This window comes from Sinocyclocheilus rhinocerous, unplaced genomic scaffold (genome assembly GCF_001515625.1).
Source record: "Sinocyclocheilus rhinocerous isolate Xijiao unplaced genomic scaffold, SAMN03320098_v1.1 scaffold1243, whole genome shotgun sequence".
NCBI classification, from domain to species: Eukaryota; Metazoa; Chordata; class Actinopteri; order Cypriniformes; family Cyprinidae; genus Sinocyclocheilus; species Sinocyclocheilus rhinocerous.
In genome coordinates this window covers 2,051,839-2,076,358 of record NW_015626033.1, presented here as the reverse complement: position 1 = coordinate 2,076,358, position 24,520 = coordinate 2,051,839, and the positions used below count along the sequence as shown (strand labels likewise).

Below are 24,520 nucleotides of genomic sequence, written 5' to 3'. Positions count from 1 at the left end.
TGAACGGCCTCCGTGGCCGTGACAAGACAGTCTGTGAGTTCGTGAACGGCCTCTGTGGCCGTGACAGGGCAGACAGTGAGTTCGTGAACGGCTTCCGTGGCCGTGACAAGACAGTCTGTGAGTTTGTGAACGGCCTCTGTGGCCGTGACAGGGCAGACAGTGAGTTCATGAACAGCCTCTGTGGCCGTGACAGGAAAAGCAAAGAGTTCAGAAGCCTAACGGTGCCACCTCTGGAGGTTCTGCAGCGGAAGCCGCCATCTCTGGAGGTTCTGCAGCAGACGCTGTCACCTCTGGAGGTTCTGCAGCGGATGCCGCTACCTCTGAGACAGACTCGTGGACAGCAGAGGCCTCTGGGGCGGACTCGTGGACAGGACAGGCCTCTTGAGTGCAGTGTGCAGCCCACACGCTCAAAATAGCGACCGCCATTACGGGCAGTGCAGAAGACAGTGGGATGCCTGGCGGGCTAGAGAGCGTAGGGACCACTGGAATGTCAGCCACTCGCACTGTCATCAGTGGTGGGTCCATCACACTAGCAATCAGTCTTTTCAGTCCTTGCCCAAGCTCCGCATTCGCAGGAGCTTGGGTACTATAGCCCCCCCCCCAAAAAAAATCCTTAGGGGAAATCTTGGAGATAGTCGTGACGTGGAGAGGCTCAGGCATGGCGGCCATCGAGGCCGGGGACTCAGGCGTGGCGGCCATCTTGGCCGGGGACTCAGGCGTGGCGGCCATCTTGGCCAGTGAACTCAGGCGTGGGCAGCCATCTTGTGACGAGGCCCAGGCGTGGCGGCCATCTTGGCCGGGGAATCAGGCGTGGCGGCCATCTTGGCCGGCGTAGCAGGCTTAACGTGAGCAGACTCTGAAATGGCGGTCATGTTATGATGAGACTCAGGAGTGGCGGCCATCTTGGCCGGGGACTCAGGCGTGGCGTGAGCAGACTCTGAAATGGTGGCCATGATGGGATGAGGCTCTGAAATGGTGGCCATGTCGTGTTGAGACTCGAGACTCGAGATTAGCTGCGACGTGACGAGACTATGATGTGAGCAGGCTCTGGCTTGGCAGACGTGACGTGAAGAGGACTTGGCGTAGCAGACATGACGTGAGCAAGCTCTGGCTTGGCTGACATGACGTGAAGAGGACTTGGCGTAGCAGGCATGACGTGAGCAAGCCCTGGGGTAGCAGACATGATGTTAGCAGACTCTGGCTTGGCAGACATGATGTGATCAGGCTTTGACTTAGTAGACATAACATGAGTATACTTTGACTTAACTGGCAAGAGAACCAATTTATGAATGTGTAATGTCTGACCAAATAATTAAAATGCTAATTATGCAAGAAAACCTTGGTCATCTGAACAACTTATTTAGACTTTATTTATTTAATGAGTAGATTATGCACACATTTTAATAAACCTAAATCAGTTTTTTGTAATAAGTAAATACCTGCTGGCGTATTTATGGACTTGACTTGACATGAACAGACTTGACGAGGCATAAACAGACTATACTCACCGACAGTGGGTTACAACATCAATACACGACGAGGCACAATGGGAACATGAGGGCTATTTGTATCAAACAAAGAGGGTCACATGACATGAACAAACAAATGGGAAACAAGACACATGACCTAGACAACCAATCAGAACATGACACAATGAACAAGAGAACCAATTTATGAATGTGTAATGTCTGACCAAATAATTAAAATGCTAATTATGCAAGAAAACCTTGGTCATCTGAACAACTTATTTAGACTTTATTTATTTAATGAGTAGATTATGCACACATTTTAATAAACCTAAATCAGTTTTTTGTAATAAGTAAATACCTGCTGGCGTATTTATGTAATATGAAGAAATGGTCACTGAACGAATCTGAACGAATCATTTTGGTGAACAAACTGAAAATGAACGAATCTCTTGAAAGAATCAAAATTTCCACCACTACTGATAAACAAACACAGACCGGAAGTTAACTTTGTCCCAGGCGCGTGCGCCCATTGAAACCGTCTATATAAAGCTTGAAGCATCAGAATCGGCAAGCAAGAAATCGGTACTCAGTATCGGCTGCAAAAATCCTGATCGGAGCATCCCTACTTTTTGAACATATTTTCCAAAACAAGTCCTTAAGAATCTTATTATCGCAACACTCTGAAAACGTCAATGCCATAGGGAAAGCTAAAGCTAAAATATATTTTTAAATTAACATTTTTATTTGATTTTCAATGATTTCTCTCGTTACCACAACACCTTCTGCAATTTGCAACCTAATATTTTTTTTATTATTTTATTGAAAACTGACATATTTTCAAAATGATGTGGCAAATCTGAAAGAACATAATGTATAGATTCTGCACATACATTTAAAAGCAAACTACTTTTTTTCAATTTATTAAATAAATATTAAAAGAACACGTTGCGGTAATGATGCATAGGTTACGGAAATGACCTTGATGATTTCGGTAATGATAATAGGCATATTAAGAATGAAGTAAAGTTAAAAAAAATAAAAAAATGTATGTAGAAAATAAATTAGATAATATTGGCATAATCATGGATTTATTTCGCAGTGCTTCAAAAATACATAACATATAGGATAAAAACACCAGGGGCCATTTTCACAAAATATTTTAAGACTAAAAGTAGCTCCGAACTCCTAATTTTTAGGATTCCTAGATTTTTGCTCTAAGAGTATTTCCCAAAGCGTTTTTTATTTAAAAATCAGCTCGTAAATCTGTGAAAAGTTAGTGGTAGTCAAGAGGACTCCTAAGTCACGAAGACCAAGTCATAAGCAATCCTAAAATGGCTGTTTCCAGCAATCCGCCTCTGAACATAAATGTTTTAGAAACATTTCACAATAATTTCCCTTAAATTTAATTATGTCCTTCTTTTCATGCACAAGTTGGGCAAGAAGTAACACCTGTTCTTGAGCCCAGTCTGGATTTCTTTTACCTTTGTACAAAGTCTTACTATCATATCCACCATGATAATTCTAGTCTGTTAGTTAAAAGGCTGCTTATATATATATATATATATATAACAGTTATTTATAAGATGCAGACATGTTGAGGCTGACAATTAGCTGAACATGTGCTTGTTTAATTAGTGACACTTAGCCTATATTTTAAAAACTTTATTTGAATATTGCAACATTTGTTATTTTGAAATCTTTATTTGATTATGGCAACATGATACCTCATTCTACAATATTTCTATTATAAAATGACTAACAGAGACCCATCCCATATCAGCCAATCACTGTGGTTGTAGTTAGTAAGCATGTTGACATCATCCATACCAACAAGGTCATCCTCACCCTTTCTCTTAGCTTAAGATTTCTCCCCACTCCTTAGTAAAATTTAGTCTCAGCTACTTTGTGAATAGGTTTTAAGAGAAAACTCTTACCTAATAACTTTTACTGCTGTTAAGGAGAACTCTTAGTGGTAAGATAAAATGTTTTGTGAATACGGCCTAATGAGAAGTTTTTATAAACCTGTTGTGAGCAAAGCAGCTTTAAGGGCACCCTGTGGTTTTCCACAAAAATAAAAGCTTAATAGATTAATGTTAGAAAATGAAGAAGACATTAATATTAGTATTGTCATTTTAGTTTTATTATTAAAAAATTCTTCACATACATTATTACAAAGTAATAGGTTTCTTGTTTTGTTTAATATTTTATGTAATAATCATATAATTATGTAATAATTATAATTATTATTTAATAGTCATTGACAGTGGGAATGCAGTCTATGATAACTGGATTTTTTTCTTTATGGCTACTGAAAGAGTTGGATCTTGTGAAGAGTACACCCAAGTGTGAACATCTAAAGTTTTTCCAACATCGTTCAGTCCTAAAATGATGGTTCACAATATATATTTTTTTTCCATAAAGATGTTCTCCTTCAAAATAACCCTAACCATTCTATAATAATTCTTTCCAAATTAGAATTTAAAATTGCTGCATTTTTTCATATTAAAATACACTGCCATTCAAAAGTTTAGGATCAGTACAATTTGTTAAAGTTTGTTAAAGAAGCCTCTTCTGCTCATCAAGGCGGCATTTATTTGATCAAAACTACAGTAAAAACTGTAATATTATGAAATATTATTACAATTTAAAGTGACTGTTTTCTATTTTAATATACTTAAAAACATAATTTTATTCCTGTGGTGTCAAAGCTGAATTTTCAGCATCATTACTCCAGTTTTCAGTGTCACATGATCCTTCAGAAATTATTCTAATATGATGATTTATTATCAATGTCGAGAACAGTTGTGCTGCTTAATATTTTTTGGGAAATTGTGACACTTTTTTTACAGGTACAGGAAAAAAACAATAATTATATAAATAACTATAAAGTCTTAAAAACTATTCTAAATTTAAGACAATAGTAGAGTCCACATCACAATGATAACGGCATAGAGAAACAATATCAATGGAATCACTTTCAGAAAGATTTTTTCCAGCTCATGATCAATAGAACCTTTGATAGCCAATCAGAATCCACCTGAATTTAAAGAGCACAAACATTTAAAACAGCAACTGCAGTGCATGCTTACAATGAACATAACATAATTGTCTGTTGGTGTGTGTGGACACTAATATTGTTATTGTTATAGTTATCAAATAGTTATCGTTCTTAGTGTGAAACGGGTTTTTAGGGCCCAATGTCCTTACTAATAGAAAAATATTTTAACAACTGACTTGTAAGAACATTTTATGTCCTCAGTTAAAAATATTAAAAAAAAAATATTTTAATATTTAAAGGGTTAGTTCACCCAAAAATTAAAATTATGTCTTTCATTACTCACCCTCATGTCGTTCCAAACCCGTAAGACCTTCGTTCATCTTCGGAACACAAATTAAGATATTTTTGATTTAAATCTGAGAGCTCTCTGACCCTCCCATAGACAGCAACACAACTGCAATGTTCGCAGGTCCAGAAACATAGCAAGGACATCGGTAAAATAGTCCATGTGACATCAGTGGTTCAGTCGTAATTTTACGAAGTTACAACAATACTTTTTGTGCGCAAAGAAAACAGTAATAACATAATTTATTCAACAATTTTTCTCCCTGACTTACCGTCTTCCGCCATTTTGGAGAGTACCCCAGAACATAATCAACGTAATAAGCGGTTGAATCACTGATGTCACATGGACTGTTTTACCGATGTCCTTACTACGTTTCTGGACCTGCGAACATTACAGTTGCTGTACTGTCTATGGAGGGTCAGAGAGCTCTCAGATTTCATCAAAAATATCTTAATTTGTGTTCCGAAGATAAACGGTCTTATGGGTTTGGAATGACATGAGGGTGAGTAATTAATGACAAAATTTTCATTTTTGGGTGAACTAACACTTTAAATGTAATGATTTGCACAGGCTTCTATGAGGGTTAGGTATCAGGTTAAGACATAGAAAATATCATAAACCTGACATAAAACAGTGGAAGCCTATGAGTGGTCTCACTAATATAGTGAAACAAACCTGTGTATGTGAACTACCTGTAGTTTTACCTGCTTTGTGAGGACTAAATGTCTGCATAATGTAGTGTGTATTCAGGTTTCTCTCCCCTTAAATCAAATGGCTAAATAAACATACAGTGATTATTAAAAATGTAAAATGTAAAAATTTAGATTTTTTTTTCTGTGAGGGTTGTGTTTAGGGGTGGGGTTAGGGGATAGAAAATACTGTAGCTCAGTATAAAAATCATTACACCTATAGAAATTCCTCATAATGATAGATGTACCAACATTTGTGCAAGCTTCCCAACACTGTAGACTGTTTTTGCTAATTACTCTTGCTGTAAACTCCAACCCATAATGTCTCTTTCCTTCCTGGGAGTTGGTGGGTTGGTGTAAACATTTTCTCTGAAATTTGTCACCCTAGCCTTTGCTTAAGCTTTTTTGTTATTAAATAATATTTAAATTAATAACTCATTATATACATTTAAAAATAGTCTGTATGATGAAATTCTCATTACTTAAAAAGAAGTTCTCTCTACCGCAACTTGCCTTAAATTGTTGCAGTAAGTGAGAATGGTGTTGCGGAGGATGAGGTGCCGTAGCATGTTTTGCTAACAACCGAGAAGCCATGATGATTTAGCCAATTTTTTACTCAATGTATATAATCAGACATTAATTAAATATATTTTCATAGAAAATTGTTAATCTAATATTTTTCTAAATGTGGAAAATTGCCCGTTTCGGTAATGATAATCAATTTGTCGGGTACACATTCTGACAAGAGAATTTTTAACTTTTAACTGGAACAATATGAAGAGATCTGCCTACCTGGTAGCTATTTTGAAGGTTCTGCCACATGTGTTGCTTAATTTTAGATCAAGATTTATTTTTAAAAAATGTGTGTGTAAATGCCCTCAAAAAATGTTGCGGAGGATGAGAACATCAATCCTGGAGGACCTGGACACTTAATTTTTCCACTATTGTATCATTATTATTATACATGAATATTCAGTGTCATTTTTCTGTCATGTGAAAACATCTAGCAGAATATCCATCCATGGAGTCCAACCTGCTTCAGGATATGAATGAGAACTAAATTATGTTCCTGCACTGCAGCAAGATAAGCTGTGCCGTCAGAAATATTTTAGTCACATCATTACAATGCCAGTTGATGACAGTTGTATGTGCGTGATAATTAAACTCAAGCAGTGCCTTCAACCATGAGAGCCTTTGCAGTTTAATGGGTGAACTCTCCCCTGTCACGGCCAAAAGGAGGTGTCATCTCCATCGGAGTCGTGTTTTTGTTTGTAATTGCCTTTGTTGTCATTTGTGATTACGCCTGTCAATGAAACGCCTGGGATGAATTTTTAGGCTTGACATTGACTATTATTTCGATATTGCAGACTGGGGAAGAATAGAATATTGCAGACTGGGGAAGAATAGAAATTGAAAACAAATGTAGTGCATTGAACTGGGGGGAAAAACCCAAGGATGATTACTTATCAGAACACATGCTTTCAAGCACATTATCACTCTAGTATAATTAAGGTTAGTAACCCCCCCCCAACAAAAATGGTCAGCTCTGAGAAGTGTGTGCTACAAATCATAGAAAGTGCAAACCAACAACTCTCCCGTTTTGCCCCACGGCGCTGGTGTCTACAGACCTCATTTTCACTCTGTAGTCAATAGCCTGTGTAGCTTTTAATGCTTGAAAGGTTAACAGCATCGTCGTGTTGGAGGTGACAGGGCCTGGGTGCGGAGCCGTGAAACACGCAGGCCCCTGGATGAGCTCTGTGTTGGGAGGGATCTGTCACTAGGAAAATGTCAGGGGGATAATGTGTGATCACTGGGCGTTTCAAAGGAAGGTCAAGCTCCCCCACTTTCATCTTGGCTCTGTGTGGACTTCCCAGGGATGCTTTACTGAGCAAATGCTGTATTACTAGAGTACACTTGTCAGGGACCGAGTCTTTCTCAACACACACCGACTGTCTCACCATTACCCCTCAGGCCAAACTAATTTGCTGTGACAGATACATGCTTGTGAATAAACTGTACACATGTTCTTACCTCTCTGCCTCTGTTTTTGTAGATGGCAGCGATTACAGCGAAGTTCTCCCGGACTCATTTCCGTCTGCCCCGGCCGAACCGTTGCCGGAATTCCAGAGCGAGCCAGAGGATGCCTTCATAGTGAAAAACAGACCTGTCAAACTTTCCTGCAAGGCTGCGCCGGCCACGCAGATATACTTCAAATGCAATGGAGAATGGGTGAACCAGAACGACCATGTGACCAAGGAGAGTCTGGACCCTATCACAGGTAAAGTGTGCCATATGGACAAAAAGTATGTGGACATTGATATGGGCTTGTACTATACTGGGGCGTTAAGACCCACACAGACCACAGGGTGAGCACCCCCTGCTGGCCTCACTTACACCCCTTTCAACAGCAACCTAGTTTTCCCAGGAGGTCTCCCATCCAGGTATTGACCAGGCTTAACCCTGCTTAGCTTCAGTGGGCAACCAGTCTTGGGCTGCAGGGTGATATGGCTGTGGCTTATATGACTTGTAAAACCATAGACATTAATAGGCAGTTAGAGGTTATAATTCATCTCAAACGTGTCTATTGGAGTATAGGTCTTGGCTTGGTAAAGTTTCTATGTACTGTAGAATAGGTTACACTTCTGAGATTGATTCCTGAATGTTGACAGTTGAGTCGATCCCATTCATTTTCTCCACTGGGGAATTGATTTTGAACGAACGTACTGTATAAACCTTTAAAGACAAACGTACTGTGTGCTACGTAACCAATGGTATATGCTTTTGCTGAAGCCATCAGCTCACATTATTTCAACTTATTTTTTAAACTGCGTTAAACAGAAACCTAAAACATGAAAGTACAAAGGAATCGCAAAGAATCACAATGAAATCAATCAAATCATGATTAGAGAACACTTTAGCGCCCACTCACTCCCATTCAGTGTGAATGACTGAAATAGTCAAAGCCATTTATTTAGTGTAGCCTACTTTATAGTAGGGCTGGGCGATTTTTCCGATTTTATCGATTAATTCGAATTTAATGATTTGCCACGATTTTATTTTTTAGAAATCGAGGAATCGCGATTTTGAATAGAAATAATACCAAACGTTAGAATTAGACACTTTGAGAATATGCCAGCGATAACAGTAAAGAGAAAAGAATTATCTGACCACATGTCGGTGCACGTGATTAACCACTCACGTGTGACGCGCTCATATCACTAGGAGCCATTTACACAGAATGCACTTGTGTTGACAAAGATGCGACATGGGCAGTGGAATAGGAAAAACATGCAAGAAGATGGGAGTGAACTTTTTTTAACTTGAGCGGCGTGTTTTTAGACTGTCGTTTCATGCATGAGACGCTGCAATTGATGTGAGTGCAACAGTCAAACACATCCATGTTTACATAGAAAAAATGGAATAAAAAACCTGTAACTACTGTATGTCTGATATTTCATGTTTGCATCATGGTGACAGGCTGAAAAGCTGCTGTTGTTTTTATAGAACATTTATAGATAATAATCTATAATTATAATCTATAATGTTATATCTTCAATCATTTTGAATTTGAATTACCTTGACTTTTGAGATTTTTTTAAAAGCATTTTCCTCGTATTATTTCTGAACATGTAATATGTATAAGACAAGTTTGTACAAGATGTAGTTGTAGTTTATGCATCTTTTCTGCAAAGATACTTAAGTGATTTGTTTAACATTTACATCATGTTGATAACTTCGTGTGCTGCACTTGGAATAGAATTTTCTTTAAATAGAAGGTTAATAAAGAACAAGTTAACTTGAATCATGTTGTAGTTTCATTTTTAAGTTGACTAGTTAAAAATCGTAAAAAATCAAGAATCGGTCAAACATTCTGAAAAAATTTAGATTAAAATTTTTTGCCAAATCGCCCAGCCCTAATTTATAGTATGCTTGTGTAGGAGTGAACACAGCTATGTTCAAAAGATCTTTGAGGGAACTGAATCATAAAAATAGTTAAACTCTTTGTCTGCTCCAATGAATTTAAATGTAAATATGTTGACTGACAATTGCACCATTGGTATAATCAGAATAATCAAACTTATTTTTATTCAGAACTTTTATTTATGTATTATCAATATATGTATTAATTTAAACAATTTCATGAAATTTTTATGTAATGTTTATTCATTTTATTATTTTATATTATTAATATATTATTTATGTTGTTTATCCATTTATATTTATATTGTGTTGCATATTCATTATATTTGTACATTTTTATTTTTGAATATTTTGTTATATTTGCTAAATACATCAACGAAAATATATTGTTTTAAATTAAAAAGCACAGTCTGGGGCTTGCAATTTGACTACTTCTGTCAGAATGATTAAGTGATGCATACATTTAAAACTTGATTGATATATTCCTGTTTTTTTTCCTGTCTTAGGTCTAGTAGTGAGAGAAGTAGATATCTCTGTCTCCCGGACGCAGGTAGAGGAGTTGTTTGGACTGGAGGATTATTGGTGCCAGTGTGTTGCCTGGAGCTCGGCAGGCACCACAAAGAGCCGGCGGGCTTACGTCCGCATCGCCTGTGAGTTTGTGTTCAGCAGCTTATGTGATCTGTTGGTGTGACATGCCTTCTTAGGCAGGCACTCTGCATTTAAAAGACAGAACCTGAAGAGAAACCTAGTATTCTGACTGCAGAACACTCACTATTTTTGCTTGTGCTATTTTAATCCATAACACATGAATTTTTTTTGCTTAGAATTTAAAAAAAATGGAAACACTTAGATTTTTTTTTTGGTGTTTTGGTTTAAACAAATATTTCTGTGTTTATCAGACCTAAGGAAGAACTTTGAACAGGAGCCACTTGGCAGAGAAGTGCGTCTGGAGCAGGAAGTCTTGTTGCAGTGTCGTCCACCAGAGGGCATCCCGCCTGCTGAGGTGCCATATCGCCTTCCTATCCTTTCTGTTATTGTTTCAACCTCCAACTGGGTTTTTCCTCAGTTTTTTTTCATGCAAAATAACAAACAAACAATCTTTGATTCCTTGAGGTTTCAGTGAAACCTGTGAGCGGCGGTACTTTAATATCGCAGGCTTTGATAAAACTTTCAACCACGCAGGATATTTTACACAGTTTATTTTCATTCAGATACACCTTTTTTTGTATTCAGAACATGCCTGGTGCATTTTAATTTTCTGTTCAAATGGTTTTAAGTGCAGTTTTGGTCCTGATTCACATCATTCTACTTCAAACTGACTGGATTGATTTCTTATAATGCCACAGGTGGACTGGCTGAAGAACGAAGAGCTCATTGACCCGGCGCTGGATTCTAACTTTCTAATTACCATCGACCATGACCTAATCATCAAGCAGGCTCGACTCTCTGACACGGCTAACTACACCTGCGTGGCTCGCAATGTGGTCGCTAAGCGACGTAGCAGCACTGCCACACTCATCGTCTACGGTAACCACTTGACCAATCAGAATCCCTGCAGTGATCCGAATCGTTGAATGAAACTGTCAAGGGAAATTTCGCTAGACAAAAGAAAACTAGAATCACCCCTAGTGTTTATGAATATTTATTACACGGCTTTCTGAAATACTCACTCCTTATTGGTCAGTTTCACCATTTTGCAGTCTATAATGATCATTTAACATTTGACCAGTGAAAGTTTCATGTTTTTTGTATTACTTTGCACTCTTTTTATTTAATTGTAATTTAATGTATGTAATTTAAATAGCTCAAATATATTCATTACCATTCAAAAGTTTGGGGTCAATTTTTTTTTTTTTATTGCAAGAAACCATTTTTATTCAGTAAGGATGCATTAAACATATCAAGACATTTATAATGTTATAAAATATTTATTTTTCAATGATAACATACATCCTTGGATGCTTTTCCTTCAGTCATTTTGCAATGACTGGAGCCCTTGGCCAGGAGTTTGTGTCATCAGATGGTTACCAACGATCCTGAAGTGTTTCGACCCTTAACCAAAACACTCTCCTGTTGGTGGGTCAGCACTGGTGGCCAACCACTACTCACTCCCTCCTGGCTGCTAGCTCATCTCCTCCTTCCTGCTCCAAATCCAACAAGAGGCTCTCTCTGCTGCCTCCTCCAGTCTTCGCACTGCCCTCTTTCTCTCAGTCCCCCTCAGTCCAGTGTCTGTCATCAGCTTCCAGGCTGATTGGGCGGGGAAGCCCCTGCATTCCACCTCAACTGGGTACAACCATGTCTGCCAACCTTTGTCCCTGCAGTCCCGCACCAGATCTTTATAGTGTTCAGACTTCCTTTCAAATGCCTCCTCCATCTGGGAACTGAAGCCTTCTCTTCAGGTCTACCCTAAACTCCCATGCTTGGGCAGACTGCAGGAGACCTACCCTGGTCTTATTGGGCCCTGGTGGCTTTGTCCCCTCCTTGACGAATGTTATACCAGGTGGCGGCTTACTCTTATGTTGACATTTCCTGGTTCTCTCCTGCTCTAGGATGTCAGCTAGCACAGTCAGTACTTTGTCAGGGCGCCATCTGTATCTGCCCTGGGCAAGCGTGGTCTTACATCCTGTCAAGATGTGTGCCATCGTTCCCTTTTGCCTGCAGAGCTTACATGTTGGGTCGTCCCTCATCCCCCATCTGTGTAGGTTCACAGGGGTTGGAAGGGTGTCATAGACGGCCCTAAGCAAAAAGGAGATCCGGTATGGCTCGAGCCTCCAAAGGTCAGTCCATGTCACCTTCCTCTTGGGGAGATCCCACCTTGTCCAGGCTCCCTGGAATCCTAGCTCCACAATCTTTGCCTTCCTCCGCTCTTCCTCTAGGTCCCTTATTTCTGCCTGGACCATGGCTCTTCTCTCCACAGGGTTGGCTTTCCCCCACCTTTGGAAGCGGGTCATTCCTAGGCCTTGCCTTCCCATGCATGGTGCTCCTATGATATCTTTGAGCTTTAAGTTCCCTTCTGCTAGGGCCAGAGATGCTGAGGTCTCCCACTTCCGTCCTGACCTGGTTTTTATTCCAGCTTCTCTGACCTCGTTGTCTCTTGGAACGTCACGAGTATGTGTCACCATACTTGGCCACATGTCACGTCACTTTTTAAAAAAAAATTTTTTTATTATTAATCAAACAATCCAGAAAATATATATATATCATGGTTTTCGTAAAAATATTAAGCATCAACACTGTCGTGATACATTGATAGGAGTATGTATAAATAATTTCTGAAGGATCATGTGACACTGAAGACTGGATTAATAGCTTCTGAAAATTCAGCTTTGACATCACAGGAATAAATGTATATATATATATATATTTATATATATATATTGTAATAATATTATATAATTCTATATTTATAATAACTGTTTTTACTCTATTTATGATCAAATAAATGCATGCTTGGTGAACATAAAACATTAAAAACAAAAACGTTAAAAAATTCTTACCAACCCCAAACTTTAGGAAGGTAGGTTACATAATATTTCTGCACAAAATCTATATTTTATGTTAATTTATTAATTAATTTGGTAAATTGGAAAAATACATTAATTTGGTAATTTTTGCAAATAGAAAAAAAACACTTCAGGATGTTTCAAGGCACTCTCTGCTTTAAATCAGGGTCCTGGTTGTCCTGTAGGATTATGACATGCTGACTGTACATTATCTCTCAAGTTTGATATAATATGCAGTTCTTTTGTACATTGTGTCCTGTTGTATAGCTCAAACTAGTAGTTTATTTTGCATTGCTGCTTGTTTTTCTTTTAATAGTCCAGTGAGTGTATCTAATAGGCTCCATTCTCCTCAGAGCAAACTGCATATCAGTGTTTATGTGGCTCATGTATATGTTTATCTGGCTCTCCTTAGTGAGTGGGGGCTGGTCATCCTGGTCAGAGTGGTCAGAGTGCAATGCTCAATGTGGGCGGGGTTGGCAGCGACGGACACGCAGTTGCACCAATCCAGCACCGCTCAATGGAGGAGCCTTCTGTGACGGCCCACCATTCCAGAGAGTCACCTGCACCACCCTCTGTCCAGGTGAAGACTGACACTTGTCACAATCTTACATGACACACTATATAACAAATTCACATGATCCACTAACAGATTCATGATTCACTGTGTAATTGCTCATTATGTATTTTCCTAGTGGACGGAGGCTGGACTGAGTGGGCCAAGTGGTCAGCGTGTGGGACAGAGTGCACACACTGGAGAAGCCGTGAATGTCAGGCGCCCCCACCCCGTAACGGAGGACGTCACTGCAGCGGCAGCATGATGGAGAGCAAGAACTGCACTGAGGGACTGTGTGCCCGCTGTAAGTCACATGACCAGCATCATCAGTGAAACAATGTCAGCATTAATGAAATGTGACTCTGCCAGTCAAATAATAATTGACTGATATGAACCTGGTCCTTACCAGGATTATTGTAGTTAACTAAAAGTAAAACCATGAAAAAAAACTTTAACTGAAATAAAAAACAAACAACTAAAAGTTATTTAACATTTTAATGAACTTGCTCTCAATTTCATTTAGGTTAACCTGATACATACATATGTATAAATATGTATGTATGTATGTACTGTATATATAAGCAATATACATATATATATATACATAGGTGCTGTCAATCGCAAAAAGTTTTGGTTTACATAATATATGTGTGTATACTGTGTATATTTATTATGTATATATAAATACAAACACATGCATGTATATATTCATGAAAAATATGTTATGTTTGTTAAATATATTTATATATAATATAAAATATAAGAATATAAATATATGCATGTAAATACATATAAATAAATATTTTCAAAATATTTACTGTAAGTGTGTGTATTTATATATGTGTAATTATACACAATACACATACATACAGGCACCCCATATTGACAGAAAAACACAGATTTGTTGACATTTTTGCAGATTTATTAAAAAAGAAAAACTGAAATATCACATGGTCTTAAGTATTCAGACCCTTTGCTGTGACACTCATATATTTAACTCAGGTGCTGTCCATTTGTTCTGATCATCCTTGAGATGGTTCTACACCTTCATTTGAGTCCAGCTGTGTTTGATTATACTGATTGGACTTGATTAGGAAAGCCACACACCTGTCTATATAAGACCTTACAGCTCACAGTGCATGTCAGAGCAAATGAGAATCATGAGGTCAAAGGAATTGCCTGAAGAGCTCAGAGACAGAATTGTGGCAAGGCACAGATCTGGCCAAGGTTACAAAAAACTTTCTGCTGCACTTAAGGTTCCTAAGAGCACGGTGGCCTCCATAATCCTTAAATGGAAGACGTTTGGGATGACCAGAACCCTTCCTAGAGCTGGCCGTCTGGCCAAACTGAGCTATCGGGGGAGAAGAGCCTTGGTGAGAGAGGTAAAGAAGAACCCAAAGATCACTGTGGCTGAGCTCCAGAGATGCAGTCGGGAGATGGGAGAAAGTTGTAGAAAGTCAACCATCACTGCAGCCCTCCACCAGTCGGGGCTTTATGGCAGAGTGGCCCGACGGAAGCCTCTCCTCAGTTCAAGACACATGAAAGCCCGCATGGAGTTTGCTAAAAAAACACCTGAAGGACTCCAAGATGGTGAGAAATAAGATTCTCTGGTCTGATGAGACCAAGATATAACTTTTTGGCCTTAATTCTAAGCGGTATGTGTGGAGAAAACCAGGCACCTGTCCAATACAGTCCCAACAGTGAAGCATGGTGGTGGCAGCATCATGCTGTGGGGGTGTTTTTCAGCTGCAGGGACAGGACGACTGGTTGCAATTGAGGGAAAGATGAATGCGGCCAAGTACAGGGATATCCTGGATGAAAACCTTCTCCAGAGTGCTCAGGACCTCAGACTGGAACTAAGGTTTACCTTCCAACAAGACAATGACCCTAAGCACACAGCTAAAATAATGAAGGAGTGGCTTCACAACAACTCTGTGACTGTTCTTGAATGGCCCAGCCAGAGCCCTGACTTAAACTCAATTGAGCATCTCTGGAGAGACCTAAAAATGGCTGTCCACCAACGTTTACCATCCAACCTGACAGAACTGGAGAGGATCTGCAAGGAGGAATGGCAGAGGATTCCCAAATCCAGGTGTGAAAAACTTGTTGGATCTTTCCCAAAAAGACTCATGGCTGTATTGGATCAAAAGGGTGCTTCTACTAAATACTGGGCAAAGGGTCTGAATACTTAGGACCATGTGATATTTCTGTTTTTCTTTTTTAATAAATCTGCAAAGATGTCAACAATTCTGTGTTTTTCTGTCAATATGGGGTGCTGTGTGTACATTAATGAGGAAAAAAAATTAACTTAAATGATTTTAGCAAATGGCTGCAATATAACAAAGAGTGAAAAATTTAAGGGGGTCTGAATACTTTCCGTACCCACTGTATATTATGTAAACAAAAACTTTTATTTTGGATGCGATTAATCGTTTGACAGCACTAATATATACAGTATATAAGCACACAACAAAATTACTAACTCAATTTAAAATAATGTTACTAAATATTTCTATTTCAAATAAATGCTGTTTTTGAGCTTTTGAACTTTCTATTCATCAGAGAATCCTGAAAAAAAATCATGGCTGATGAAAATTCAGCTTTGCTATCACAGAAATAATTTATATTTTAAAATACATTAAAATGGAGAACAGACATATAAACTTGGTCCTCGCCAAAGATATTATAGTTGGCTCAAATTAAAATGAATACCATTAAACATGTTACTTGAAATAAAATACATGTAACTGAAAAATATATGTAAAAACTATTTCAGCTAGTTGCCAGGGCAGTGTTTCTAATTTTCATTTAGTAAAAAAAAAAAAAACAACCTATCACTGGTCCTCACACCCTCAGCACATGGCTGTGAGCACAGATGGATAAGAGGGTAAACGGTGAAGTATGGGCAGCCAAACAAAATGTACTTTAATACCAGCAAGTGAAGAAACACATCAGCCATGTGATGGTGAGCCAGATTCATCTTGACACTGGGTGCTCATCCCAGAGCTGGTTTTGGAAGAGCACAGCTGACAGCATTGAGTTATCTCAGGAGAACATCAATAGCATGCTCACACACACTCACACTCACATATGCACACACTATTCAGCCAGAACACAGTGCAGACTGGATGTTTTAGTGCGGTCTGTCTGGGCTTAAAGTTGGAGCACAACCCAGATTCAAGCATCAATAATGCAGCATCGAAACACACACACATACATATATATATCTCCTCACAAATTATTCCTCTAGTGCCTACCGTCCCTTGAGAGCTCTAAGATATTTACTTTTGCTCTGCCTGCCATAAACCTACTGTATGATTTCTGAGTTTATGCTTTGATGTTTCATTTGCTGAGTCTTGTATTTGCATTTATGGATTATTTGTTCCACTTTCATTTGCAGTCATCTCTGATCTACGCTCATAACTTTGCTCATCCATCCTCATGTTCATTATTTCTTGTTTTGTCTTTGTTTGTGCCTTTTTTCTAACAGATAAAAAGGTTTCTATTGAACAAGCAACCCATCGTAAGTTTTCCTTTTAATAACAGTGTTTTTATTTGACATCCACTTTTCACCCTCTCTCTCTGTGCATCTGGCTACTTATGTGATTGTGTCTGGGAAACCCAAGGAAAAGTGACTGGAAATATGAATCTATATAGATTCTATATAAGTATGATCATGAAGTACGCGTGTGTGTGTGTGTGTGTACTGTTTCAATCTGTCACTTCTGTCCTGTTCATCTCTGGATATGTAGCATACTGTCCTGCATGATAAAGCAGAACCTCATGAAATGAAGTGAAAACTTCATATGAACTGAGAATATGAAATAGAAGATAGCACCTCACAGTCCATTTTTAAATTATATACAGTCACAAGACTTGTACAGCTTAGGATTTTTTTATGATTATTTATTTATTTATTTATAATTACCATTTCTAATTTTTTATTAATCAGTTAAAGTAATTAAAGCCATTTAAATGTAAAATAAATTAAACACTTATTTTACTCAAAATTCATGAAACGTTTTTGAAACCCAGAAAATGTTATGTATGTACATTTTATTTTATTTTATTTTATTTTATATAATTGTGTAGGATGTCACCATATTTTGAACTGACATGGGACAACTATTTCTGTTATTGGCTGAGAATCTCAAAATAATCAAATATTGGTTGATTTAATTGACTTGGCTTCTATATGGGTTTATATGTTTTTTTGATTACCATTTAGATACTACTTTCAGTCGTAAGAAGTTGTTGGCAAATATAGTTAAAGGGATAGTTCACCCAAAAATGAAAATGTACTCACCCTCATGTCATTCCAAACCTGTATGAGTTTCTTTATTATGTTGAACATAAAAGGAGATATTTTGAAGAATGCTGGTAATCAAAGAGTTTATGGTCCCCATTGGCTTCAGTATTATTTGTTTCCCTATTATGGAAGTCAATGGGAACCAACAACTGTTTTGTTCTTCAAAATTCTTCAAATGACCTTCTTTTATGTTCAACATAAGAAAGAAACTTATACAGGTTTGGAATGACATGAGGGTGAGTGAATGATGACTACATTTTCATTTTTGGGTGAACTATTCCTTTACTGTTGGACATTTTTATAAATTTCAGACTTTTATCTCAGACTCCATGTAATTACTAAAAATGTACAAACGTATTTGTGATTTTACACTGATTCATTCTACATAGCATATGCAATTTATAAACACACACACACACACACAGGAAAATGTGCATAAGCATTCCTGGAAGATGATGTATAATACATATGCAATCTGGGTTCAGAAATAGAGTGCTTTTCGAAGACATTGAAGTTAATGGCTGTGCATCTTACTGGCCCAGAGCGATCAATAGTGTAGCTTACAGTTCAAGTGATGCTAATATTCTGAGACCAATGTGATATTCAGCACTTGAGAGACCAAAAAGTAACACACCTAATTCAGCTTGGTTCCTTTTGCTATAATAAGTTAAGACGGCTGTCAGATTCACTTCTGTCCTGCCACGTGAGTCCTTTTGCCCACTCACACTCTTCACACGCATCTGCTCTCTTCCTCATTTTTTTTCTCCTCTGTGTCTCTTGGGTGCAGAGTCTATGTGATCACCCCTATCTCTCCTAGTCTCCTAAAGCCTTTTTATAGCATACTATGGTATGTAAATATAGTACTTAATTCAGCGATGACTGAATAAAAAAGAGCTAGAGATCAAGAGTCGCAAAGAGAGTCCCACAATGCACTGTTAGATCCACAGCACCCCCAACTGTTCATAGGCTACATGTTTTGGATTTTAGACTTTTATTATTATCCTCAGACCACCCACAATCTGTTTACTAACCACAAAAATAGCAACCACTGTTTGCAATCACTAGTTACAATCTGATTGGCAGGTGCTACGAAACTTCTTTCTTTCTTTTTCTTTCTTTCTTTCTTTCTTTCTTTCTTTGATTATTGGTTACTTACCTATTTATTTAATTATTTATTAAATAAACAGACCATTTTTTAATTATCTACAGGCATGAGGTACTTTTACTTATTTATTTAAATAAACAGTTCATTTTTAAATGACACGTTTTGCAGCAATATGATTATTGTTATTATTGTGAATTTATTATTACTATTTAAATAATTTTTATTATTTATTAAATATCGTATTAATAGCAATTGCTGTCTACATTCACCAGTTACAATCTGATTGGCCAGTACCACGTAACATTCTAGAAATGAAGCAGCTGAAGGAATGCATATAAACCTCCATAAATGACACATAAAAACAAATTAAACTGCGAATGGTCACTTTATGTGTCATTCGAACTGCCATTTTGCAGTGGGCGACTCTTGGCCAGAACAAGCTGCAATGCTTACTTGGCTTTATGTAGATAGCTAAATGTCTGGGTACTAACCTTCTCCTTCCAACCTATTTTCCTTTGACCACACTTTTGTGTTGCATAATGTATTCATTTACATCTGTGATATGTTTGCATATGTGAATAAGTCTGTGCCTGTATGTGTCTCAGCTCTGGGCTCCGGCGCTGGTGTAGCGGTGTACGCAGGGCTGGTGGGGGCTTTGCTGTTGTGTGTGATCCTCGTGCTGTGTGTGGGCATCCTGGTTTATCGTCGGAGCTGCCGCCATCTTCACGGTGAAATCACCGATTCGTCCTCGGCCCTTACTGCTGCCTTCCACCCTGGCAACTACAAACCTCCACGACAGGGTGAGACATCCGTGTACACTCCTAATATAAACTCGATGTATGTTAAGTTTTAATCCTTTCTCCTGCTGTCACCTGCTCTCTCAAAACTATTTAATCTGCTATAACTTGTTTATATGGCTCCCTTTTTAAATCCTCTCCCCTTTAATACTCATTTCTTAGGCAAATCCTCTCATAACTTTGCAGCTAGCCGGAAACATTTTTTTCTCTCTTTTCGCTTCTCTACTTTGTTAGATAATCCACACCTACTGCATCCGACAGCCCCTCCTGACCTCACAGCCAGTGCCGGAACCTTCCGCGGGCCGCTTTTCTCACTGCAGCAGGCCACCCTGAACTCTCAGCATAAGATCCCCATGACCACGTCTCCCCTGTTGGATCCACTTCCTAGCCTGAAGATAAAGGTTTACAACTCCTCTACCATGTCCTCCCTCGAGCTGCCAACTGGCCCGGGCTCCACTGACGGGGAGATCATGAGCCTGAAGACCATGGGCTCTGGACATAAAGACTACCACGGGCATACGCTGCCCAGGGAGCCCAGTCACAGTGCCAGCGCCACGCTAGGCTCCCTTGGTGGCCGTCTCACCATCCCTAATACAGGTAATAGGCTTTAAAGGAGCCGGATTTGACACTTTTTTAGTGTTATTTTGATAATGTCCACTTATGTTAATCAAGTCCACTTATGCTGGATACATTTGTTATAGGTACGAGCCTTAACTTATTCACAATAAAGCCTTGACTTATTCACAATAAAATATGAAAACCAAAAATTTGGTTTTAATATTTTCAGCCTTGACTTGTTCACAATAGAAGATATTAAAACCAAAAATGTATGTATTGATATGTTACTTTTTTTAAGCAAGTTAAAGCTTTTAAGCTGTCCTTCCGCTAAAAAATTGTTCCTGACAGCAACAGTAAATGACAATTCCAATGTAACACGCCACACAAATACAGTACCAGCCATGTTTGACCAAATCTTAGATTGTCTGATTCGGTCTGATATCCTACAATATTTTCTTAATAATTTCTTAAATATTTTGTTTTAGTTATTTCTTAACTACATTTAATGTATATTTAATATAATGAAATAAAAAATGAATATATATATATATTCGTTTTTTTATTTCATTATATTATTTATATTATTTCATTATATAAAATCAAATAAAATAATAAAAACAAAATATTGAATATAAATTTAGTTAATGTTTTAGTTATTTCTTAACTAAATGTAATATTTAAAATGTAAGCAATAAGGTACGAGCCTTAACTTATTCACAATAAAGCCTTGACTTATTCACAATAAAATATGAAAACCAAAAATGTGGTTTTAATATTTTCAGCCTTGACTTGTTCACAATAGAAGATATTAAAACCAAAAATGTATGTATTGATATGTTACTTTTTTTAAGCAAGTTAAAGCTTTTAAGCTGTCCTTCCGCTAAAAAATTGTTCCTGACAGCAACAGTAAACGACAATTCCAATGTAACACGCCACACAAATACAGTACATCTGCTTATCTCTCAGCATGAGAAAACGTCTGCTTTCCGTCCGAGTTTGCAAGCGTCATTACAGTGTAAACTGATGGACATATAGACATACAGAATCATACCTGAAACAGAAAACTCATAAATACAGTAATATTCCCTCCTCCTTTTAGCGCACATTACAGTGCAAAAATACTGTAATGATGTACTCTCCGAAACTATTAAATGAAAAATCCATATTGTTTTTTTAATCCTCCCTCTGTTCTCTTTTTCCCCTGCCAGGGGTGAGCCTGCTGGTTCCACCAGGGACGATTCCTCAGGGCAAGTTCTACGAGATGTATCTCATTATTAACAGATGGGAGAAAGCAACGTAAGTCAGCCACTTAAAACAGTTTCTCAGTGCCCTGCCCCCATCACACTGTCATTTCCCCACATATAACGCTTGCATTTATCTGTCACTTTGTGCACTAGCAAACAGTCCAGTTCAAGACATCTCAACAGCCCTTGCAGAACAATATTGACTGCACAAACGCTGTGACCCCAATGGCAGCGCTAGGGAGAAAATAACATTTCAAAACTATGACACAGTGGAAAAACACAAACAAACAAATATGTCTTGAAAACACTGAATGGTTGTCTGAGCTCTGGCTTTTTTGCTGAGGCTCTCTCTCTCTTTTTATTTTTTACAGTGTTTGTTTTTGTTGTCAAAAATGAAATATATAAATATCACTGTGCCTTCAGAGCTTACAGACTGCAAGCTTTGTGCTTCTCACTATTTGTAGGTGCCATACATTTTCTCAAAACACTAATAATTACCGTCAGAGCCATAGCTCTGGGTTAACACATCCTAGTGTTTTTACACACTGAGCTTTGGTGCGCATGCGGCCGACAGATGTTTGAATATGGCTTGCAACATTTCTTTATCCCACTGTGGTAGAAGTACAAAAATACATTAAGAAAAAAAAAATGATTTTCTCTTTCAAAAATTTCAATCTCAGATTACTCTAAATGAGAGAGTACACACTTTGGGATGCTGTGTATTTGATTATGTGCTCTTTAATTTGTATTGAATTTGGCAAGCGGTATGAATGTCATTGTGAATTAGGGCTGCAAACCTCTCTTGCTCTGTGTTTTGTGTCAGATTGCCGTCAGATGGAAGTCAGACCGTATTAAGTCCGGTGGTGAGCTGTGGACCCTCTGGCATGTTGCTGAGCAGACCTGTGGTCCTAACTCTGCCTCACTGCGCCCAGCTAGAGCCCCCAGACTGGACCCTCACCCTCAAAACGCAGAACCATCAAGGCGCCTGGGAGGTGAGGATGACTTCTCAAAAATGAGAGAGGCTAGATCACTAGATAATGGTAGACAATCAGTGAAACTTTGGGAAATGGGAAGAAAGCAAGATGGAGAGCATTTTATAAACAGTGATGGGGATAAATGAGACATCTAATGAGGTGTTTTCTGACACACTCATTTCCTCCCATCCACTAGGAGGTGCTAACTGTGGGAGAGGAGAGTCTGTCAACGCCATGCTACCTACAGGTGGAGGAGCAAAGCTGTCATATTCTGATGGAGCAGCTGGGGACGTATGGTCTGGTGGGACAGTCGGCTCCCCCTCGGCCAGCCTGTAAGAGGCTGCAGTTGGCCCTCTTTGCTCCCCGGGCTCCGTGCCTCTCTTTGGACTACAGCCTGAGGGTCTACTGCATACAGGACACCCCACATGCCCTTAAGGTCAGTCTGTCTGCCTCTCTTAATGGGCTTACTTTGCCAATACATTTAGTTTGGAAACGGGCTAAAATCTTGTTATTCTCATCCTGTAGGAAGTATTAGAGGTCGAGCGAAGTCTGGGTGGGGTTTTACTAGAGGATCCCAAACTTCTCCTCTTTAAGGACAGTTACCACAACCTGCGGCTATCAATCCATGACATTCCTCATTCTCATTGGAGAAGTAAACTCCTGGCTAAGTATCAGGTGAGAGATTTCATGTTGTTATTGGTTATATGGGTAGAATGTATTTTTATGTTTAAACTTTTTGTGATAAATGCAAATGTAATTTTCTCAATCTCTGAAACAACTTTCCTAAAAAATCTTAAAAATATCTTTAAATAAATCTTAAAAATCTATTGTTTTAAATGAAGTTAAATCAAAACATAGAAGTGCCATGATATAATATATAATTGCTGTTCAAATGTTTGGGGTCTGTGATAAAAAAAATTTTTTTAAAGTATTTTATGGTCACCAAGGCTGCATTTATTTGATCAAAAATACAGTAAAAATATTTTATTGTGAAATATTATTTCAATTTAACACAACTGTTTTCTGTTTTAATATATTTTAAAATTTTATTTTAGAAGTTGAAACTGAATTTTCAGCAGTCATTACTCTAGTCTCGAGCGTCACATGATTCTTCAGAAATCATTCTAATATGCTGATTTGGTGCTTAGGTAACATTTCTTATTATTGTCATTGTTGAAAACGTCGTGCTGCTTAATATTTTTGTGAAAACTGTGAATTGCGTAAACTTTTTTCCAAGATTCTTTGATGAATAGAATGTTCAAAAGAACCCCTTCCATTTTAATAACAATAAATCTTAAAAGTAAAAGTATTAATTTTTTTTTATCTTACTGATCCCAAACTTTTGAATGGTTGTATCAGTAAATAATGATTTTTTTCAAATATATAAATGTATAAAATTCTATATGTACATTTTTATTAAATTATTAAGTGTTACCTATTTAAGCATCCACAGATGGAATTCATGATGTTCCTTTCACAAAAACAAAAACAAAAAAAATTTGCCTATTAATTGTGTCTGTCCCTGTTTCCCAGGAAATCCCGTTCTACCACATTTGGAGTGGGAGTCAGCGTCCGTTGCACTGCACCTTCAGTCTGGAGAGAGGAAGCCTGGTGGTTTCCCAGCTCACCTGCAAGATCTGTGTCAGACAGGTGGAGGGGGAAGGACAGATATTCCAGCTTAACACTGACATCCAAGAGGTACAGAAAATATATATTATTTATTGTAAAGTCACTAATGCATGATTTAATAACTACTGACTTGTTTTCTTGTGTGCATCCTCATTAGACCCTGCCCCCCCACTCACCACTGCCAGCAGGCGGTTCGTGTCTAGCATCGTCTCAAGTGGGCCCGTATGCTTTCCGACTGCCCGTCTCCATACGCCAGAAAATTTGTGCCAGTCTGGATGCCCCCAGCGCACGCGGCTGTGACTGGAGAATGCTGGCTCGCAGGCTGGACTTCGACAGGTAATTTTGCTTGCACCAAAATAATCTGCATATATATTTCTACACGACAGATGATGAGAATAATTTCATCTCTTTCCACGTCTCTCCCT

General features: G+C 38.2%; 1 protein-coding gene across 2 annotated transcripts in view; it reads left to right on the top strand.

Moving 5' to 3' along the window:
* The window catches only part of LOC107707543 (netrin receptor UNC5B-a-like), a 90,142-nt gene that overhangs the window by 63,957 nt on the left and 1,665 nt on the right, over positions 1-24,520 (top strand). Inside the window, exons 2-16 of one of the 2 annotated variants that reach the window (XM_016511610.1) lie at positions 7,556-7,780; positions 9,930-10,073; positions 10,323-10,426; positions 10,770-10,950; positions 13,339-13,506; positions 13,619-13,783; positions 16,970-17,002; positions 19,499-19,693; positions 19,925-20,287; positions 21,457-21,544; positions 22,316-22,484; positions 22,663-22,902; positions 22,992-23,141; positions 24,000-24,164; positions 24,253-24,431. In XM_016511610.1, the coding sequence (XP_016367096.1) occupies positions 7,556-7,780; positions 9,930-10,073; positions 10,323-10,426; positions 10,770-10,950; positions 13,339-13,506; positions 13,619-13,783; positions 16,970-17,002; positions 19,499-19,693; positions 19,925-20,287; positions 21,457-21,544; positions 22,316-22,484; positions 22,663-22,902; positions 22,992-23,141; positions 24,000-24,164; positions 24,253-24,431 (2,569 nt within the window). The remainder of the gene's footprint in view (positions 1-7,555; positions 7,781-9,929; positions 10,074-10,322; positions 10,427-10,769; positions 10,951-13,338; positions 13,507-13,618; positions 13,784-16,969; positions 17,003-19,498; positions 19,694-19,924; positions 20,288-21,456; positions 21,545-22,315; positions 22,485-22,662; positions 22,903-22,991; positions 23,142-23,999; positions 24,165-24,252; positions 24,432-24,520) is intronic. The other variant, XM_016511617.1, reaches the window with a different exon arrangement.